This window comes from Ischnura elegans, chromosome 8 (genome assembly GCF_921293095.1).
Source record: "Ischnura elegans chromosome 8, ioIscEleg1.1, whole genome shotgun sequence".
NCBI lineage: Eukaryota > Metazoa > Arthropoda > Insecta > Odonata > Coenagrionidae > Ischnura > Ischnura elegans.
The window spans coordinates 53,529,174-53,552,105 of NC_060253.1; the positions used below are offsets into that span (position 1 = coordinate 53,529,174).

The 22,932-nt window shown below is 40.8% G+C and overlaps 1 protein-coding gene across 1 annotated transcript in view; it reads right to left on the bottom strand.

Annotated features, from left to right (window-relative positions):
• LOC124164413 (protein artichoke-like) overlaps positions 1-22,932 on the bottom strand; it is a 66,151-nt gene that overhangs the window by 4,922 nt on the left and 38,297 nt on the right. The window contains exons 5-9 of the mRNA XM_046541737.1: positions 18,947-19,593; positions 18,218-18,446; positions 6,708-6,939; positions 4,797-5,069; positions 550-2,049 (exon numbers count right to left, since the gene is read on the bottom strand). Coding sequence (XP_046397693.1) covers positions 550-2,049; positions 4,797-5,069; positions 6,708-6,939; positions 18,218-18,446; positions 18,947-19,593 — 2,881 coding nt within the window. The remainder of the gene's footprint in view (positions 1-549; positions 2,050-4,796; positions 5,070-6,707; positions 6,940-18,217; positions 18,447-18,946; positions 19,594-22,932) is intronic.

Consider the following 22,932-nt stretch of genomic DNA (forward strand, 5'->3'; position numbering starts at 1 on the left):
GAAAATTAATACAGAAATTTATTAGTTTTTATTATTATTTGCTAGGATAAATAATGATTTTTATTTTAAATTATTAAGAAGCGAAAATTATTTTCGCTTCTAGGGGGGGGAGCTGCCCCCACCTGCCCCCCCACCGGGTACGCCCATGGATAGCGACCATTGCAATAAGACTTATAACTGCAGCCAGCTTGATACTCTTTTGGTCGACAGATGGCAGCACCAACAACTGTTACAGACCCCACCTCCCTACCATGGCAGACTTCTGTTGTGCTTAAACATGCCATAGGCAATGCCTACAGAGGGCATATTATCAATAGGAGATAGTTCAATTCATCTTGAGGGCCTATTTATGCAAAGGAGAGTTTTTACGGTCTGTGCCAGCTAGGAAGTACATCATATAAGTGAAGGTTCATGACTACAGGGATTTTGTGAAGTATGATTTATATGTAGCCTTCTCCATTAAAAAAGTAATGAAGTATTGATACTATATATATTAAAAATTGTTGAATACCATTTTACATTTACATGCATATTCTACGTGTTACTTACCAGAATATTTATTGATTTCCTTAGGGTTTTCAGTACTTGACCCAGTTGTAGGCAAAGTGAACTCCTCAGTGATTACATCATTAGATTCATTCACTGGATGAACAGCCACATGATCTTTTCCCATTGACTGAGTGTTGGATGTGGTTGTCTGTAGCACTACTGAAGGAAAATTCTCCCAGGGCCGAGTTGGGGGAGGAGTCGCAACAACCACACTGGAGGCATATGATACAGTGGACATTGCTGAAAAATTAGTTTGATCCACATTCTCCAACAACCCACCCCGAACCGTAATTATTTCAGGGAGTAAATGCACATTTGAACCCAATCCTGTTTGTACACTTTCAGTCTTTGCACTTTCACTATCACTGTCACTATCGTCAATGACCATTATCGCTTTTCCCACACTACCCTTTAAGCCTCGATTAGTCGTGGCTACAGTCCCAACAGCACCAACTTCTATCCCAACATTCTTCTTAAGTTCCACTCTTTCCACTGTGCCGATGGCTCTTGTTCCTGTCCACTTGGTAGGAAACCTACCTAAATTTTCACCCTGAGAGGGAAATGGTCCTGTCACTCCAGTAGGTTCTGTTGCTGGTTGAAGCTTGTCTTTCACTTGTCCATTTCTATTGGGAGGTGTGGTGGCATTATCTGGAGAAAGGAACACATCAAAAGGTTTCACTGTGTTTGTAGGCCTTGCTTTTTGATCACGGTGCAAAGAAGTTGACGTCACCGTGACTTTGGAGATTTCTGGGGATGATACCGCTGAGGTGTTCTTAGAAGGAATGATTGCTGCCGTTAAGTGTGAGATCGCAATAGGTTTGCCACTGGCAGAGTCTGACCATTGTCCTCTGTTCTGAGTTCCATTCACATCCTGTGGTGTGTCCAACTTCCCTGTTATTGGCACAAAGCCGCCGGAGCCCGGGAAAATTGGTCTAAAGCCAGATTCAAGTTTTGGGTGGGCAATAGAGTTCCTGTCAGCTATGACCTTAGGGTTGCCTCTTCTCCTACTTTGACCACTAGCCGGACCTCTTGGAGGACCATTGACTCTAGCAACCTTGGCTGTTCCACCAGCTCTCTTTTTCCCTGACCCAAAGAGACTGCTCCACGATGGTATTGGTATCCCAAATATAGATATACCACTGCTGTTTCCAGCATTGCCATCACCCTCTTTGTTATCACCAGAAGATTCATTCTTGGGCCTTGTTCCAGCATATATGGTAGGAGTATCTCCTGGGATGTAATCGTTGGATGCTTCAGTTGTGGTGGTGGAGGGAGTTTCTGTTGTTGTAGTGGTAGTGGTAGTGGGTTTATTGAAGTGGCCATTGCGATTTTCATCCACAGCATTGTTACCAGTATTCCCAACAGGTCCAGTGGGGTGAATCTCTTCAACATACTGGTCATAAAAGTACTCAGATTCTTCGGGCAGTGGAGGTTGTTGTTGCTGAAGGGATGAGCTTGATAAAGGCCTCGAGAGAAGTTCTTGCGATGGTGAGGCATGTGCTGAAATCACAGGGAAAATCATGTAAAATACCACCTAAGGCCATACTAAATATGTACTCCAGAAAGCTGACAGAGCATTAATCAATGTGGGAGATTTTAGGTTTCAGTGTGCATGCATTAATCAAGTTACTGACTGGATAATGAGTAGTAATAACAATTCATTTTCTATTGTGAAATTAATGAAAGTGAATGAAAAATAATAAGTTCTGAGGCCATAAAAACAATTTTTCAGGAAACAGGGAGCATTTTGGGAAATCATTTTGTAAGGGGAACATTCAAGACTGCATCTTCCTGAAATTGTCAGGATAGGAGAACCCACTGACCTCCCTTACCAGCTGTGACCTTGATTACATCTCGAGTGAAATCTAGAGAATGTAAAGTCTAAAAAAAGATACATTTTCTTGGAAAGTGATACAAAATGGAATATATGAAATACTTTTTCTACCGATAAAACATTCAGGTTAGATTATTAAGGCCCCTTCATTATTTAATCATAATTTAGGCCCGGTTTGTTGTTCTTTAGTTGGTATAAAATAAATACCACAATATTACCACAATGCATTCTTCAAAAAATACATTATGAAGGCTTAAAGTTTGATAAATGGAAATTATTCCAACTAATACAAATTAGCATGCATTACTCCAAGATGGCAGAAATAAAAATAAAAACAAAATGAATCCAAAACCTATTAACTACAGTAATTTAGTCTCAAAATTGCTCAAGAGTCATCATCGGACATGTCGATTATGATGGGAGATTAAAAGGGGGCTTTCCAAAATATTTTACCTCTGCACCATCTACCTTGATTCATTTGCTAAACCATCATAATGAACTGGATACAATTCAATTGGTGAGTGTCTTTCAGGGCAAGTACTAGTTTCAGGTATCATTGTTCTTTTTAATCTTATTTGTATGCATGCTCTGAACTTCCTTTCTGCAGCTGCACAAATGAAGCCTTACAAGCGAAGGTAATCAATGTATGCACTTATTGATTGAGAAGAAAAGAAAATTGCACAGTGCGAGTAAAAATCTAAGAAATGGAAATTTAAGGAATATGTATATATGTATGTAGATTCATAATATTGTGACATCAGTGCAAAAATTTCACGGAGGAAAAATTATATGCCTTGACAGGGATTCAGACCCCGGTCTCTTTAATTTGAATCAGATGTTCTACCATTTACACTATCCAGGCATATGATTCTTCCAGGATGTTCTAAGAATAAGATGTCTGGTTAGTGTGAGTGGTAGAACTCCTGGCACACAATTTGGGAGACTTGGGTTATAATCCTGTTCAAGGCAAATGCTTTTTCCCCTATGGCATTTCAGCCATTGATGCCAACTGAAAAAAAATGAAAATGATTCGTTTTGACCCTGAGGGAAACAAAAATACGAGGCCTAGGTTTAATTTCGTTCCTGCACAAAATTAAAATCACCAAGGAGTTTTGTTTCGACCCGGGACAAAACTACTCCTGGGAATGATACATAATTAATCAAAACTCCACTGCTCATAGTTAAGTTTCGATCCCAAAAGTTGAGTGGAGGGGGATAGGAGAGAATAGTTTTGACCCATCACGTTTGATATACATGCAAAGAGGTTAAAACATAGAGCTTAGAAATCAAATGGCCACTTTGCGTTCACCATTCTCCTGTTAGTGGTAAAAATATGACTGCTCCATGCATCTTATGGCAGTGGGAACGAAACCCTAGGGCGGGCTCGCGGGGATACACTCCTGGGGCAGGGACTGTAAGCGCTAGCTTTTCTCCTCTGCACCCAGAAGGGGAAGGACGGGAAGGAACAAGGAAGGAGGCGCCACCGCAATAGGAGCCCGACGACGCCTCCTGGGGAAGGACGGGGAAGGAAGGGAAGGGACGAGGAATCCTGCACCGTCACAAAGCGGGCAGGTCCTACCATCAGTGAAACCAAGCTTACGCAATTAATATGCCACCAATTTTAGTAGATTTTCCTATGAGGAAGAAAAATCCATCGATCAAATCGGTAGATGGCATCTTATGGCAGTAGATCAAACCTCTACTTCATTCAACCATACTTCATACTCAGTGAGTGGGTCGAGAATAAACCGTTTGAAGGTAAAGCACATGATCCCACTGGTACGAAACATTATCTCAGTTTTGTTTCATCCCAGAGTTTTAGTTTAGTTTCGACCCGAAGTAGTTTTGACTCTGATTTCGTTTCAACCCTTAGTTTAGCTCCCTGGGTTTAAATCCATTTTGTTTTATTTCTACATTTCGCTCCCGGGAACAAAACTATTGAAATTTTACTGGTTTTGACTTTTGTTTAGTTTCGATTGCCATCCCTGATTTCAGCACTCCAATGCGCACTTTTGGGTGACCTCATAAATATACCCTACAGACTAGTCTGCAGTTATTTCTTTGAATGATTGAAACACCAATTTAACCCCTTTGAAGCTAGTCTGAGGTTTCAGGCGAGATGGAGTGGAAACGTGACATAATGAAAATGAAAAAGCAGGAGCAATTTCCACAATTTTACATTAATTAATACGACCGGTCGTATTAATAAATGTAAAATTGTGGAAATTGCTCCTGCTTTTTCATTTTCCCTTTGAAGCTGGTGAGCCCACTACTGAGCTGGCCGCAGAAAATTTCTGGTTAAGCACCTGGCTATCAATGGTACTCAAACCAGTCCCATTAAAAACCCATAGAGTCCCAAACTCAAAAGAGTCCCTTAAAAAAAGAAACATCATAGATCTATAAGCCTTCTAACCTTTTGAACCCCCTTCATTTCTACAGCTGGTTTCATCATCTCGAATCTCCAGGTCATCCAATAATGACGGGTCACCCCTGGAACTGATCAAAGCAGAGGTGCTCAGTTGGCGCTGGCAATCTTTTCTCGAGAGACGCTTCTGATGCAGGGGTGTGCCATCCTTGCACCTAATTTGCCTCTTCATCTCTTCTTCTTCATCATCACCTTCAACTTCCATCTCTTGGAGCCACTCTTGAAGCCACAGCAAGCGACAAGAGCATAAGAGTGGGTTGCCTGCAAATATTTTATATCATAAGTATTGTAACATTTGATACTTAATTATTTATGTTGATGTTGTTGGGGAGTTGTTGATGTGAGGAGAGGAGGAATTGTTGAGAGAGTAAAAATAAGATAAGCTGCTCGAAGGAGAGAAGCGATTAGAAACTGTATCTTAAAATAATAAAGAGGATTAGAAAAAGCAAACATCTGATGCTGCAGTATATGTATATTGTTTTCAAACACATTTTACCTTGCAGTTCAAAACAATATTACATTAAATGATACCATTGACCGTTTATGAGATCATAAAAACATATTATTGAGTGATGTTTACAAATGCTTTTATGGCTAAACAGATACTCCTCTCCTTAACACATTTGCTGCGGAGCTGAATCTCCCCTTCCTAGTTCCACACTACCATGTGACCCACTAATGGGATATGGGGATAGGCACTCTATTCTGCATGGTGATAACCACCGGTGGGTTATGCATAGGCTCATCTTCCAGCATTTTTTTAAAGGCGATGCTGCACTCAGGGGCTTTCCACCAATGGGAACAGGTGGGGGGGTTGTGGAGGAATATGGGGCAGCAACTGTTCAGTCCACTGCAGCTAGGAACTATGTTAAAGGCCCTCCCAGTAGTGCCTGAAGAATGAGGAAAGGAGGTGCTGGAACTGGAGGCTGCTAGTTTCTGGACCATTGCAATCTGTGCATTAGACTGGGGCAAGTGTTAAATGGAGCCAGCCACCTGGGAGTGCTAATCCCATTTTTTTCAACTTATGTTGCAAAACTCCATCCTAAGGTGGTATCAGTGGGGTCGTGTAACACACATAATGTAGGAATTTTGCACAAATTTACAATCTGATGGGTTTTCTCTGATCATAAGTGTTGGGCTAAGTTGGTCAGCCATTTTGCGTGGTGTCACCTAGTTTGTCAAGAGTGTGGAACATATATGGGTCGCACTTAACTTCTGGTCATGCCACATAGGTTACTATGTAGTATAGTACAAGAGACATAAAACTTCTCATTTTGCTAAATGGCAACAGCCGTAAAACGAATAAAAATATTAAATTTGCCTTGAAACTGTGAGGAAGTCAGCTGTGACCCATCGGTAGATCATACCAGGGGCGCAGCTAGGAATTAAAGGTTTAGGTGCAACTAATACCGGGGTGTGTGGGGGTATGGAATACCCACCAGGATAAGCGGTAGGTGCGAGATTAATAAATTGCGGAATTTTAAGATAAATGGTTCAAAATGGTGAGTTTTACGGCTTTCTGAGGGATATTTTATTAATCCTCACACTATTCTTTTATTAATATCAATCCAATTAAGGAAAATGGATTAAACTAAAAATTTCTCAGAGCTCTGGGGGGGATTTTATCCCCCAAAACCCCCCCTCACTGGGCCACTGGATCATACCACACCAAACATGTTAAGAATTATTTTGCCTTTCTTAGATAACGTATGTAATATTTTCAGCATAATTCAGAGCCCAAAAAATGGACCCTGGCAAAAATATCTTTCTCTCGGATGAATGGGAAGCAGAGGAATTTTCACATCTCAGACCTAGCAGAGTTTTAAACCCTCAGGTAATCCTTACCACTCCAAGTTCAAAACAGAGTTCACACCTCTGCCGTGTGGTACCAAAACTTACCCTCAAGGTTCAACAGAGCATGAGACCTCTGTTGGGATAGGGACGAGGCTGAGGAAGTACTGCCGGAAACTGAAGTGGAGCTGTATGGTGTTGCGATCGCAGAGGAGAGAAAGCGTCGGAAAGGCGTTGGCGAGAGTGTAGCTAGGCGGTTATGGCGTAGGGAGAGGATGCGAAGGCGTGGTGTGGAGTCAAATGGCCGACCAGAGATGCTGCAGATGCCATTGCCATCCAGCTGTGGGGAGAGAAAGCAATATCTTCCATGTATTATATATGGCTAAGGAATGGGTCAGTTCAATTTGGATTAATCTTTGAGCTTATTTAATCAAGTACTTTGAGGGAGTATCAACAATATGATTGCACAATCTCACCATTTTGAGATTGATTGTTTCAGACTACCATAAATACACATTTTCGTCCTACCTTAATAATTTAATGCCCTTTAAACTCTAGAGTACTAAATAGAATTTTGAAAAGACTAGATAAAAATGCTCGTATTGATATAGTTCAGTATCTAAGGAGTTGCGACCCCATGTTTTTGGACGAAAAATGCTTAAAATTGTCTCACCGAAAATTGTCCCTCCTGAAGTATTTCAAATTCTTCCTGAAACACACTATATTTACTAAAAGAATGGGCCTTATCAATTTGGATGCAATATTATCATACCACATCCTGTAGCGTAGACAGGGGGTTTGGGATTTAAAACCCCACCCATAGCCAAAATGATTCTTGATGATTGAGCTTCATTGCAGTGTGCTCAAACAGATGTTCGTTCAATGAAATATCATGGATTATTATAAAAAATATGGGAATAAAATAGTGTAGTGTGTTGTGCACTTCCCTGCTTTTGAAATACTTCAGTCCTACCGCATGAATGGTGGATTCATATTAACACATTGACCGCCATGCAGGTCATGATGATCAGCGATGAAACTTCCTGCTTTGCAATACCAGTCATAGTGACCAGCCACAGAGCAAATGAACCCCAGGGTTTTTATAACAAGAGTTACCAGGAGAGATTGTTTTGGCATTGAATGTGACTGAAGTTGCCAAATTACTTCAAATAGAGTGAAATCATTTTAGATTCACTATAATGATATTTCTACATGACATAAATCAATAATAACTAACTGATACAAAAAAAAGCTGACGGCATCACCATTGAGTAACAAAAAAATTGCCATTAGAATCAAGGAACCTGGATAATGTGGTGGTCTGAGCAATAGGGTGGTTTCCTATTATTTTTTTATTGCCTTAATCGAAAGATTATAACTCCTGGAGTACCTACGTATTTCACATTTTTAGATTTTTAAATGACAATACCTATTTTTCTCGATTTAATGAAAAGTGAAAAATTTCTAGTGCGCGAAAACATGATGGCATTGCATGAATGCTGGGAAAAGCCTGTGTGACATCTGGCTGCTGCTGTGTGAGGCCACCTGGGTGCAGGGCTATGAATGCCGCTACGATGCAGGCTGCTTGCTGCCGAGCATGGAGGTAGCGTAGTGTACCCTCTTAGCAGGTAGCACTTGGCTTAAATAAGGATTATTAATACCCTATCAAACAAAGGAAACTTTCCGACCACAGGCAATTTTAATTGGTGATTATTAAGAGATGTTACCCCGAGCTCTGTGCCTCATGCATGCATTGGTAATCTCAGACGATGTAAAACTCCTATCTACTCGTGTAGAAACTAGGTCCCTGTGACGTCACGTGGAGTGGAATCGCATGGGCGCCAATCTGGCCTTTTTCAAATGAGGTTCAAATTGACCATTAACATTCTACTAACAAACTAGAATATCTAAAACCAAATAATTTTTATGATTAAAAACTTTTGGGCTATGTCACCGCGTCAATTCTTGGGTGGCCCCAACGTTTGCTGGTCGCTTTTTCAAGGGATCGTTTCACATATTTTTCTTTGGCAATTAATATAAATATGCTTGGTTATTGATCAAAGGGTCTCAGGTTCAAATCCTGAGAGAGACTTTTGAACACCTGAAACAACATTAATCCATGCAAGTGCAAGGCAGTCTAGGAAAGGGAACTGACCCCCATACCCTGAATAAAACGAGTCAAAATGTAAGCAATGAGGGTTGTCTACCCAATATTCCTGTACTTTTAACAGAGCGGCAGAAATCATTCGGAAACAGGGAATTGAAATATGGAGAAATGTTTATTCGTCTGAAACAATTAAGTTTTCAATCCCACTGGTCCAGTATGGGGTGTAAAGAAATCTGAGTACTTCGGTTTCCAATCATTCATTTGGTAAATTATTCTACCGATTAAGGTAGGTTTGCATGGAGCATTCACGACTCACTCCAGCAGTTCCCCCCTCCCCTCATGTACCTACTTCCCTCGTCAATTCATAATAAGGCATACCCAGTAGTGGATACATGCATGGGGCGGACCCCCCCTTGCGGGGCCGCCCGAATTTTCGAACATTGCAGAATCACAATTGCAACTTTTTATATCATAAGATGGCATTGTTTTGTATACGTGTTCAATCTAAATGATAATTTCTTAATCTTTGCATGCAACTTGATTATTTTTCATTGCGATAAAAATATAGGTATAGCTCGAGATATATTTTGCGCCCCCCGCTTGAGTTTTTTTCTATACCCGTTACTGGGCCTACCCCCTTTAATTCTGTCTAAAAATCTTATTCTCTTCCTTCCTTGGCTTGCTCACATCGCCACATCATAGAGCTTAACCAGTCAGGGGCGCAGCTAGGAATTAAGGCTAGGAGGGGTTTTAGACCTCCCCCGCCAGTATTAGTATGGAATACCCGCCAGAAACGGGGGCCCTCCCTCGGAAAATTTTTATTTAAGTGGTTAAAAATTATGAGTTTTACGGCTTTCTAATCAATCCTTTCGCTCTTCTATAAAGGCCGTTTTACGCGGGGCACGGAATTGCGCAGGTTAGAACTGAATTAATTTGAATGGTGTGGAATTGCGAGAATGAATGAACGAAATTAGACCAGGAGCTATTTTGCCATCTCACGTCCACGCATTCCCGCATTTGTTCTAGCAATTCACCGCTTTACACGACGCAATTTTGCCTGCGCCTTCGTACACACGTCAGATTGTGCAAGTACGTGCCCATTGTAAAACGGTCTTAAGTAATATAAATCCGATTAAGTAAAATGGATTTAACTTAAACATTTCTCTGAGTTCTGGGGGGGTTTTATCCCCCAAACCCCCCCTCGCTGCGCCACTGCAACCCGTGACTCTTCCATATCATTATGCATTATGACACGGAAAAGCATCCATAAAATAATACCAGACTCGAAGTGGGCGCCGGCAACACCAAACACTAGTCAGCGCCGTCGCGTCGCGACGCCGAGTCCGCCGAAAATGAAATCGTATATCTCCCAGATTAAATGGAGATCTAGCATGCAAACTCTATATTTAATCTTATTATTGCTCTAGTTTCTTCATTCCAGGACATATATCTTTCAGGCTGCACCATATTTATTTGGAGAAAAAAATATTTAAAAGTTTAGTTTGGACCCACGAATATTACAAAAGAGGATCCTCAAGTCGGCCTCTAAATGTGTTGTCACCCACCGGGCATTTAAACGGGTTTACAAAAGTCGCCACTCGTGTCGCCGACGGACAAATTGATCCGAGTTTCACGGGAAAATAAGCCATCATTAGGGGTATTAATCTAAATTTACACAGGTGACGATGTGGTCTATCAAATTAAAACTTTTCAAGGCTATACCTAGCAAATAAAAACATTATACTGAAAAATATTGGAAAAAGTGGATCTCATTGCACTCATCACCGCGTCCCGGACATTTTTGAAAATCGATTAAAATGCGACCGAAATGGCAACAGAAATCGGCCATCATTGGAATGGTATTGGGCCTCCTCTATGCAGTCCCTTTGGTTGGACCCAATGCGCGCCGCCGCCATCGAATTTGTCGGCACCATTGTATCAGTCGCCGCCATTTGTTCTATCGGTCCACATATAGATATTTCTTATTTCATATGAAAGATCTATGGGTCAATACCATTCTGAACTCAACAATGCGCTTAGCCGGCTTCCAAAAGCGCCCGAAGAAACCCCTTCCATATTTTCACTTCTTTCACAAATGTAAACGCAAGGAGGAACACCAGCACAATCGGTCGAGATCCAAGGCCATCGGCGCGAACTTTCGACAGAGTGGAGGATACGCTCTGCAGGTTCACATATAATATTACCATTGCCTGGCAACGCGGAAAATGGAAGGATAGCAGCGAGTTTTCGTAGCACATAAACCCTTGGGAAATGCCTTCGAGATATGCAATCGCGCGCCATGACAAGTACCTCAGCAAAGTCGCAAAAGAACGCGCAAAACAAAAGAGAACGCCAGGGTGCCTGACAAGATTAATAGAGAGGTCAGAGCAAAGACAAAAGCTTTCCTTCTCCACTGCAGCGCGTCCACAGAACAAAAGAAGGTATGCCAATCGAAATATCAGAAGAACCTATCTTCGCATACTTCACCACTGTGAGGACAAAACGACATGCAAGGTGTAGAAGAGTCAAATTATTTATAAAAATCGAGTTTTTTCTAAACACGATGTTGAAAAATTTCAAGCGAGAATAAAAGTTATGGTTTCACGCATAATTTTTTAAGACTTCAGACGAATTAACGGTTGTACTGAATTAGCGGGTGATTAACTAATCTAAAGTTTTGATAAATCTGCGGCCAAAGTCATGAAATGCATCAGAAAGTTGTTAATTTCGTTATTATTTACTCTAGAATTGCTTGACCGAGGTGTACTCTTGAGTGCCAATCTCGACCGCTAGTGGAAAATGATACGTAGAAAATAGGCGTTAAGAAAAAATATTTTTGAAAATCGAATGTCATCTGCTATTTTGTGCTATTTCACGAAACGTTAACGTTTCGCGAATTACTTTCAATGAAGTAGATGATCGTGTTGGGCACATTATTGATGATATAACATACGAACAGATGATCAATAGAGCCAGGGACGGCGCAAGCAGGTGCGGGGCTAGGGGCGAACCTTCAGTGCGGGGCCCTTCACTTAAAATATTACACTCTATACCCCATCTACAAACTCGAGCATTTTGAATACCTACCACTCTCTGGCTAAGTATGTGTTCCCCTTCCAAATACAGACTTCGTAATTACGCCGTTATGATCACGCAGTTGAGTTCAAAATAGTGTATTACAAATAAAATTTATAATTATATTTATTCATAAAATTATAACGTAAAATAAACATAAAAAGCGCGCTTTTTACTTTAAATTACTGCATTATTATTCCTTTTTCATAATATTATTTTTGTCTAGCACGGACTTAGCAATACAGTAATAGTTGAAATTGCGTTTTCAAACTATCGTACATTTTAATTTTCTTTTACGAACGCGGGGCCCGGGGCAGTCGCCCCGGTCGCCCCGCCCTAAGGCCGGCTCTGAATAGAGCAATTGCAACAAGGGATAAACGTGCACATGCTTCATTTATCAAATTCTTATATCATGCTTCATTTTTAATTATCAAACTACGTGATGATGATCTTACGAAATGAGAATATGATTATCGATAAATCATGGAAATTATTAATTTAAGCCCATATTTCACGCTTCAAAAGTAATACTTCAAACGCTATACTCGATAATTAAATTAAATCGGTCTGAGTGATCATTATAACTACATCTTGTCATAAAGAATAAGTACAATAGAGGTAAACAGGGCTGAATTATTCATAGGTATGACTTAAAATGAAAACCAATCGTAGGAAGGAGGAGAGAAACACAGGTCTCTGTCCACGAGGGAATGAACTTTCACGTTTCTGGAGCAAGGATTCTAAATCGACCTTTGGAACATAAAAGTCAAATTCAATGGAATTACGATCGACCCCTGACACAGCAGACTCCTCGCGTAAGGACAGCTGAAGTCCAGTGGCGTAGCCAGGGGGGTACAGGGGGTGTGGACCCCCCCTCCGAAATATAAAATCTCAATAATTTTTCCTCGTAAAAGAAAACAAAATATTTAAAAATCATGAATTTACAAAATGTTTCTTCAAGAAATGAAGTTTTTTCGATTATGAAAACTGTTAAAATTAGTTTAAAACCCAATACTTAGTACCCCGTTTTTCATAAATTTCCCTCCCTAGTTGTGGACCGCCGCCCCCCCCCCCCCCCCCCCCCCCGAACGAAATAGGGTAGTTTCCTTCATCAAAGAAAACAAAAGGCAATAATTGCGATTCGTTACCCACCATTAGTGTATTCATAATATACAAATTATTTCGTTTTAGAAATGCCGGTTTAGAAGAATGGCAATGGTCCATTTTTATCCTCATTTCAAAAGGGCCAGATTGGCGCCCATGCGATGCCACTCCACGTGACGTCACAGGGACCTAGTTTCTATACGAGAAGATAGGAGTTATACATCGTCTGAGGTTACCAATGCATGCATGAGGCGCAGAGCTCAGGGAAACATGTCTTAATAATCACTTATTAAAACTGGCTAAGGTCGGAAAGTTTTCCTCGTTTGATAAGGTATTAATAATCCTTATTTAAGCCAAGCGCTACCAGCCAGCAGGGTACTCAGCTACCCGCTAGCAGCCTGCGACGCGACGTATCAGCGCTAAGCCTCGCCTCAAGGTCACCTCACCGGGCGGGAGGGGGAACCAGAAATTCGACGTACGGAGAGATTTCCCGGCATTCATACTTACGCGTCGCGTTTTCGCGCGCTTGACATTTTTCACTTTTCATTTAATCGCGAAAAATAGATATTGTCATTTAAAAATCTAAAAGCGTGAAATACGTAGGTACTCCAGGAGTAATATTCTTTCGATTTAGGCAATAAAAAAATAATAGGAAACCACCCTATTCCTGGCTACGCTCCTGAGCTGAACCCAGACAAGGACCTTCCAGCGTAAGGATTACCGGGAATTGTAAATGGGAAAATACGCTAAGTTCGAACGTGATAATTCGCACGGGATTGTTTGCAGAATCCCGGAACCGGAACCCTACGATTAGCAACCAAACACTCCACCCATTGTACTACCATAATTTTACCCAAGATTTATCCTGGAGATAGCACATTCAAGAAATTTGAGGGCAGGAAAATCGTAAATTAGGATATATGAAAAGAATTATTAGAAAATGCGGTGAAAAAGTTAACGACCGATGTTATTGTACCCTTGCGAGACCTCATTTGGAGTACCTAGTTTGGAGTATGGAATCCGTATGAAAAAGGAATGGTTTCGGATAAAGATAGAGAACAGAATCGAGCAACAAGATTCGTTAAAATTTTGCTACGATAAATATGGTAGTGCAACTGAATTAATTAGAAATGGGAAATTCTAACCGATGGAAGGGAAAAATATAGATTAAATCTTTTGCGTAAATTTCAAGTAGAATTCTTTTTGCCCGATGTTCAATATACTTTGAGAGAAATTACTATGGACAAATGACCGCAAGGATACGGTCAGGGCTATAGATTGCAGAAAATACATTTTTTTCCGCGAACATTAAGGGACCATAATACCTGCAATAGTTTAGCTCTAGGATAGCTTAACTCGCACTAGGCAAAATAGGCTCTGCATGCATAGGCGGATTCAGGGGGGCGAGGGGGGGCACTTGCCCCCCAGACCCTGAAAAAATACACGCGATTTTTAGTACGTTTATTATTACGTTCGTTTATTTTTGTGTATTACGCAGCCTTATTCATTTAATTTCATATAATTAAATTGATTTGATATTAAAATAAAGAGAATATTTCGAACAGCAATTGTTGTAAGTTGTTTCTAATCTCAAAAATGAGAAGACTTATCTTATATAAAGCTTATCAGACCCCCCCCCCTCCAGAAAAAAATCCTGGATCCGCCCTTTTTCGCATGTACATATGTTAATAACGTATTATATTTTTAAATACTATCTGCATGAACTTTTTGGCATGTTACAACTCATTCATGAATCACTTACTTCCCTATTTTTCCGTTTTTATATTACTAACTACTAGTTTTTTTTGCACGTTCGTGTTCTTAGCACTCTCTTAGCTCCTAGTCGGACCGTGTGTCGTTCTGTGGGCTTTGTCTGTTACCAGCAAGCGACCGCGTCTTTAATCCTGGCTAGGATGAGTGCTGCATGCCTGGCGTGGAATCAACCCTGCCACACATCCTGGTGTTGGCGTGCACGGTATCATGTTGACGTAGATGTGATCCCTCAAGGGTCAATACTGCGTCAATATCCTCAATATCTCATTGTCCAAATTGTAGGGATGTGCGAGTATCTCCTTTTGATCTCGAGTCGAGTTGAAAACTACTCGCGAGTATCGAGTCCAGTTTGATAATTTCTGGACCAGACAATACAACAATACATGTTCCAATGTATTCTCATTTTCCCAATCCCATTATGAATTTTCTATTGTAAATGCTTAGCTTGATGTAAAAGGGAAAATATAATGAGGAATATAATGATGGCAATCGTATCAGATTCAGGAGATAAATGAAAAATTATGCGTCTTAAACGGTTCCTTAGGCACAATTGAAATGAAAAACTTCTGGTAATATTTCTACACTTTAAAAAATATATTTATCTAAACTACTCGCAGGGTATAAAAATATCTCTTAAGAAAGTATGAGCGATGCAGTGGTCCACTCCGATTACTTCGAATGCACTTCCGGGTCGGAAGATAAAAAGGTATTCGGCGCCCACTGCGTCGACTACTTTTGAGGTTGACCGCTATGCATACAGCAAGCTGAAACTCCCAGGCAAAGGTATTAGGACGGTTTATCCATTTTAAAAACGATTTTACATGAGTTTCATGATGGCACTTCCTGTCGTTAGATTTCTGAACTTACTGACCTCGACAGCTATGTAACCGATACTACTCGACTCGACAATCGCAATGCTACTCGAAACATTGAAGTCGAGTTCTAACTACTCGACTCAGCTCCAATCGAATTTTCGAGTACTCGCATATCCGTACCAAATTGTAGTTCCTTACATGAGTTTCACGATGGCACTTCCTGTCGTCAGATTTCTGAACTTACTGACCTCGACAGCTATGTAACCGATACTACTCGACTCGACAATCGTAATGCCACTTGAAACACTAAAGTCGAGTACTAACTACACGACTCCACTCGAATTTTCGAGTACTCGCACAACCCTGCCAAATTGTAGTTCCATTTGAATTATAGTAGCTTCATAAAGATCTAAAATATTAACGATTCCCCCTGAATTCAAAGAGAGTGCAATGGCCGATGTCAAGATGTCCAGAAACGAAATTTCTTGGGTTCACTCGGAGAGGTCGAAACCCACCCACGCAAACATGCAGTTTGGCCAGATGGAAACAATTGTGAGCATTTATTCATCAATTTTGTAGATAAAAACTCCAATGAATCCATTTTCAGATCATCTAAGCAACAAAAAACACCTCATCTCAAGGAGCATCAATCGATGCTTCAATATAATTCGTGTGTTATTCAGAAACGGAAGAATACCTATTCTCTCAGGTGAACAAAGACGCAGCAGTTGAAGGAAGTCGGCAACGATACGCGAATTAAACTATGAGTGCTGCGACGTTAGCGCTATCTGGAAACAAAAATCAAGATAATCGACGAGTATTGCTTTCAACATTGATTTTTATCCCAAGCGAATCAAAGTTATCAGTCATCTTTTCGGGCCTGATAATATTAAGACAATGGATGACGGTGATCGTAGTAATTTCATTCATGGTGCTGTTCTTCAATTGTTTACATTTCTCATTCTCGGCGGAGCTGGAGGTTAGATGACCCAACCTGTACAATTAGATGGCGGCGGCGTCTGGAGTTAATGTTTTTCGGCCTGCCTTCCACGGCGACGGTCTGTGCGGCGTGAATTGGGCACTGACGGCAGAAAATTGAATTCCGATCGTTACAAAGAGCAAAATTAATATTAAAAATATGCTTGTTCGAATGAGTAAATTTTGGGAGATTCACCATCTTGTTTTGAGTAGACTAGGCGACGCGGCGTGGACATGTAATGTTGGCGGCACACAGGTCTACTGAGGTTACCAGCATTGATTCAGTGAAAGGCCGTAGCCGTGCGGAGGGTGACTTCATTTGGTGATGGGGTATATTTTGGGGTGGTCCAGGTAGAGTAGGTATGCATAAGATCATACCCTGACATATTTAGGGGGTTGGAGTTCGAACCCTTAACTTAGGTACGGACTTGAGTCGGTGAACTTTACGCCGTTAGAATGAGGTGTTTGGCTGATGGAAAATAAGTAAACACTTCTCAGATAACCCATCAGCTGTGAGACTGCGGATTCCTGCGGACTCGTTGCAACGTTTCGCATGCCGACTAAGTGGCGGATACATATTGGGGGCGCCCCCCCCCCTTGCGGGGCCGCCCACATTGCTTAAAATTGCAAAACCACATTTTTAACTTTTTTATATCATAAGATGGCATTGTATTGTATAATCAGTTTAAATAAAACTATTTAAATTTGCAAGCGCCAATTTTTTATTTACGATAAAAGTAAAGGTAGCTCAAGATATATTTTGCGCCCCCTTGAGTTTATTCTGTATCCGCTACTGTGCCTACTTGATCTCCGTTATGAGGTAATGAGTGAGTGAGTTGGCCTCTTACCACGTACTTTGAAGTCCAGATGGCCACACAACTATAGAAAACTTTGACAGAAACTGAGATTCTTATCCAGGTGAGAAGTGAGACAATCTCCACTAGAGGAAGAGCTGAGAATGATATAAATAAGGATCTGGTATGAGTGGAAGGCAAGGGAAGCAATATCTCCATCCCTCGTGGAAAAATACACATCTTTTGAGCGAAAGTTACTTTTTACGAGCAAGTTTTGACGTAAACTGCGGTTACGATATCTGCAAGGTACATGCGGGAGCGTATTGTTTTCAGTAAATAACAAGAAATCATTACCAACCTCCCAAAACATTTTCCATTGTTAGTACCATGATTCATGCCACATGGCATTCATTTGTGCTATGCCTCTATTCTTTCACAAGCTCTGACGAAAATAGCTTATTCTGATCACTGCATTATAAATTTCTCTCGGTCCTAAAACACACCACTCTTGATTCATCTTGTTTGAACCCGATTCCCAGCCAACACTAAGAAGCAGTTAATATTCATTTTACTTGAACTTTATGTAAATATCTCTTAAACCGATTATTCAAATGGAAGGTAGTTGCATTTTTCCACAATTATTTAATGCGTACGACGTATTTCGGCTCACAGATCCATCATTTGGTAAAGATCAGATTATACCAGTCAGCATTAAATAAATGTGGAAAAGTGAGACTACCTTTCATTACAATATGTTGAACTTAAACTATATCACGCCTGAATCAGTAGAACCGTTTACATGATATTACGTAAACTATTCATAAAATTCGTACCCATATACCCATATCATTCAGTAAGCACCATAGAAACAGCTTACGAGAGCAATACAAAAGCTGTTTACATGAGCATCACGCTAATTAGGCACCAGTCAATTCATTCAGCACCGACGGAAAATGATGCGTGCTAGCTTACCCACAGCTCGGTGAGTGAGACGAACGGCTTGAGAGGGTCCTCGGGGAGATTAATCATCGAATTGCGACTCAGGTCCAAGACTTCGAGCGTGGGGCCCAAGACACTGGGCAAGGCCATCTCCAATGAATTGATCGAATTCCCTGATGCGTTCAACACCTTCAATTCCGGAGTGCTCGCCGACGTCACCACAGATATGGCTTCCAGCAGATTCTCGCTCACGTCCAATTTTCTGGAATATATGAGAATATCACGAATATTTTCATTCCCCGTGGTATTGCCAATTTATGGAGCACACTATAAAACTATAGTCTAAGCAACTAGTAAACGTATTAATTGATTATTACATATTTTGATTAGCAATTATATTCTTTATAAATCTCACCATCATATTTAGTAGAAAATAATAGTAATAATATATTAATGTATAATTAATTGATAAAACATCATCCACTGTTAAATATATTATATAATGACCAAAGAAATCTGATGATCACTGAAATATCTTCATTACCGACGGAATTTGAATCCGGCACTAAGAGGTAGGACATCAACACCCTGTAGAGATTACAAATACCACACCAAGCCTATCTCTTCGCAATTAAATGAAGGCAATTTTGTGTGCGAGAAAAAAAATAATAACAGAACAGAATAAAATAAAAATCTACTTCCAAATCTTCTTACGTCTTCATTTTTACTAAAGGAAATTTAGTGTGTTATCAGCCAACTTACCGGAGTGACTTCAACGGGAGAGGAGGTCCGAGGCGCAGCACACCCGCCAGCCTGTTCCGTGACAGGTCCACCGCGGACAAAGTCGACGACACCCCCGCGAACGCCCCAGTGTCCAGCACGGTCAGCTCGTTCCTCGACAAGTCCAGACTCGTAAGCCTGGGAAGCAGAGCGTTGGAGAAGGGCGGAGGGTTCCTTGAAGCGGTGCGGTAGAGCCTCCGGATTCCCATGCCAGAAGCCACGAGGACCTCCACGCCCGGTAAAGGCGGCAGGGCCGGGAAAGACCCACCACCAACAGGAGCCTGTCGCAACCGTGCCATCCGCGGTTCCAGCGGCAGGTCCGCGGAAGAGGAGGAATAAGGCGTGGTCGGTGCCCCCGATATCCTCAGCTCGTAGAGTCGGGAGAGGGGCTTGAGGAAGGACAAGCGGGGAATGGTGTTTCGGCCCCCTGGGGGCGGTGAGGCGAGGTCCAGGACGGGGTTGCCTGAGAGGTCGACGAATTCGAGGAGCGGGGAGGCCGCGAATGAGTCATCGGCGAGGGAGGAGATGGCGTTGTCCGAGAGGTCGAGGCGGCGGATGGAAGGGGTGCCGGAGAGGAGGCGACGCAGGGATGTGCCGCCCCTGAGCATGTTCTTGGAGAGGTCGAGGCCCTGGGAAACAGCGGAGACAAAAATCAGTGACGTGTGGTACAGGTACGCACGACAGGTGCTGTTGGTAAAGTTTTTTCGGGTGTCCCACGCGTGTTTATTCGTTATTTTGTCCAATGTCCAATAGTCGTGGACGCTGCTGGTCAATTTTTCTTAGGGAATCCCTAAGGAAAGGAAACCAGCATTGAAGCAAACGAGTGACCCGCGAGAGCTTCAACCAAGAAATACGACAGTTGGTTTAGTCTGAATCACACGATCATTTTTTTCCCCACCGCCTTCGAGGGATAGCTCCAGCTATCGCTCCAATGATGCCAAAAGAAGGACCGTTTCACGCGATCATTTCTCACTATGGCTCGAGGGATGGAAATCCAATCCCTTCTTCCATTAACCGACATGCATCTTATTCCGTCGCTGAAACCATCCCTGGAACCAGTGGCGTAACTAAATATGCTTTGAGGAGGGGGGATAAGGGAGCCTTGGGGGGACGACCCTCCCCAGGCAACGGGGGTCCAGGAAAATTTTTGAAAAATGACATACCTGGAAATACACTTTACATAATTTTGGCACATAAAATTTGGATTTCATTAATAAGTTAGGTTAAAAGTTATTATGTATCAAAACTAGAAAATAGTTTTCCGGTTACAACGGCGTGCACCCTCTTAAAAAAATACCTCTCAGCTAATCTAAAAAAAAAACTACTTCTCAGGTTGCGAAATAAAACTCTCATCATTGGTATTCACGCAGGTTATGGTCATTTGATCAGCCTACACTCGGGGAATTTACATGGCTTATATCTCTAAGCATGAATCGCTACTCTACAGGAGCATGAAGTTATGCATTGCTTTTTTATTTCACATTTACCAGAAAATTTAAAAAAATACTAAGGCTAAAAGTACATCGTTCACACGCAAAAGCAAAATCTGGATGGAGGAATGTTTTAAGTTACTAAGGGTGGTCAATTTTTTATGATGGTACTCAAAACATGAACGGAACAACGGCCATAATGTCAATTAACGGGCTACATTTCGTTAGAAAGCGTGAATAAAAAGATCCATTTCCAGATAGACCCACGGAGCGCATCGAAAACCAGTTTAAGCAGTTCCCAGTCCAACGCAGTGGTTCGATGGTTACCATATCCCTGAGCTGCAAATATGAAATCTGGTACCTCACACTGGACGAAGCTTTTTACGAAACTCGCCAATGAAATTCAAGTCATTATTAGGCAATTTCCAATAAACCCCTTAATTTTCAGGCAATAAAATAATGAATGACATAGTAGTTAAAAGTCAGATCGAGGTTGAAAATAAGTTTGTACGCAAGTAATATTTGAATTAAGTATTCTCATATACCTCAATTTCCTTAGGGAAGTTTGCTCCCATAATAGATTAACTAACACCACTCATGTTCAGATAGCGACCTCAGTTTTTGCAGACTGTTATCAATTGAATTTATCGCTGAAGAAGTTTTTTAACGACAGTAGTTTCAGTATACCTTACTTTCAACCACTAACATTCGCGAATCAATATCTTAAAACTTTATCTAACGTTTGGTGTCTTTCCTAACCATCCAAAAATCCATTTTTGCCAGCATGACACTTCAACGCCTGCATCCATTGAGACTCGATCCAGCGGATTAACAGAGGGATTCTTCCCCTGTCACTCAAAATCCTTTTTTTTTATTCCGTAATCGGAAATTTCTCTTGAAAACTGCTGCAAAATGCCCTTTGTGAGAGAATTATGACAAAACCATGCAATATCTACGAGATAGAGAAATTCACGAAACCTAAAATGGTGTTTTAATTACAGTAGCAACATCTATGGACTGAAACAAACACATCCTGGTTGCATTACAGGGAAATATATAACGAATGATAACAGCATATCGATGGCTAAGTTCTAACAACACGTATCTCCAAAACAACAAATTTCCAGGAGAGCAAAAAAAACTATTAATATTTTTCATTGTAGACTGAAATTAAAAACCAAAAGTTCATAAAACTGAAAAAGAAGCATTCATTTGCAAACAAAGAGTTGTTTTCTGCATGTATTTTATTTTTTAATGTTATTACACTTTGTTTAAGATACCTGTCTCAAACCGGCCGAATTTGAGATACTTGTAATTAGAACTTAGCCATCGATATGCCAGTGTGTCTCGCTGCCACAGATATTTTGTTGTCCCATTCTCAGTGTCGTACCCAAGCATGAGGAATTTAGGGACTTCACTCTGCCAAAAAGACGAAATTTGTCGTTTTGGGTGATTGCATTGCCACAGGACGAATTTCGTATTTTTATTTCTTTTGAGTAAGAGGAACAATACAAACATTTCCTCACTTAAAATGTTTGGAATTTTTTTTACACATCGCATACGGATATTGCGATATTCACTGCGATATTCATTTTTTTTCTACACTTCGGAAATTGAAATCTACCTTTCGGCCATTTTAAAAATCAAGGAATGGGTAAAATTTGATTTTAATAAGCTATTTTTAATGCGAAGACATTGTTCTCTCTATAAAAAATACAATGAAATGCACCAATCAAATATTTTTCCCGCGACGAGATGAAGAACACGACCGTTCTCATAGTTTTTCGCGTGTTCTTCTTTACTCTTTCGACCGTAGAAGCTAAACGTTTACGTCTAAACAAAGTTTAATTATCAATTGTTGTAGTCGAATAAGCAATTAGTAAAACGATATACAACACGACCCTATGGAGCTTCGGCAAGATTTTATACAAATACTTAAAGTTCAGCGTCCTGCCTTTTTTTTGCGCCGAAAGATTTTAGTGCATTCGTATTTGTTTTGCTAAATTTAATTTTTGTCCGCACAATCTCACTTGTAATATGAAAATCGCTACCGGATGATGAAAGGGTCAATTCTTGCGCAGATGTACGACTGGTAAAGATGAAATCGATTCCGTAGCAATTCCATTAAAAATGTAAGCATTTTGAATTCATCAGTTATTAAACAAGAATTAATCATTACAAAAATCTAATGGGTGCTCATGAATAAATATTTTCTTTATATACAGTTATTATTCGAGTAATAGCATACGGTATATATGATCAGTTTGTCGTTCTCCTATGTGCGAAGAAATCCCCATGTTAGAATTCCTTCTAGTTTCTTAGTCTAGATTTTTCTTTCGATGATTTCACGATGACTGATTCGACAACGGAAGCGTTCCGGAGTTTTACAACGGCCCTAATCCATTCTTCTTTCTGACTGTTCTGGAACTATGCTCTCTGATCCTTATATACTGAGAGTCCTTTCTCTTTCCTTTGGGCGTTGTCACAGAGCGTCCAATTCACCGTTGGAAATAGAAAATAATAATATTATTTCTTTGC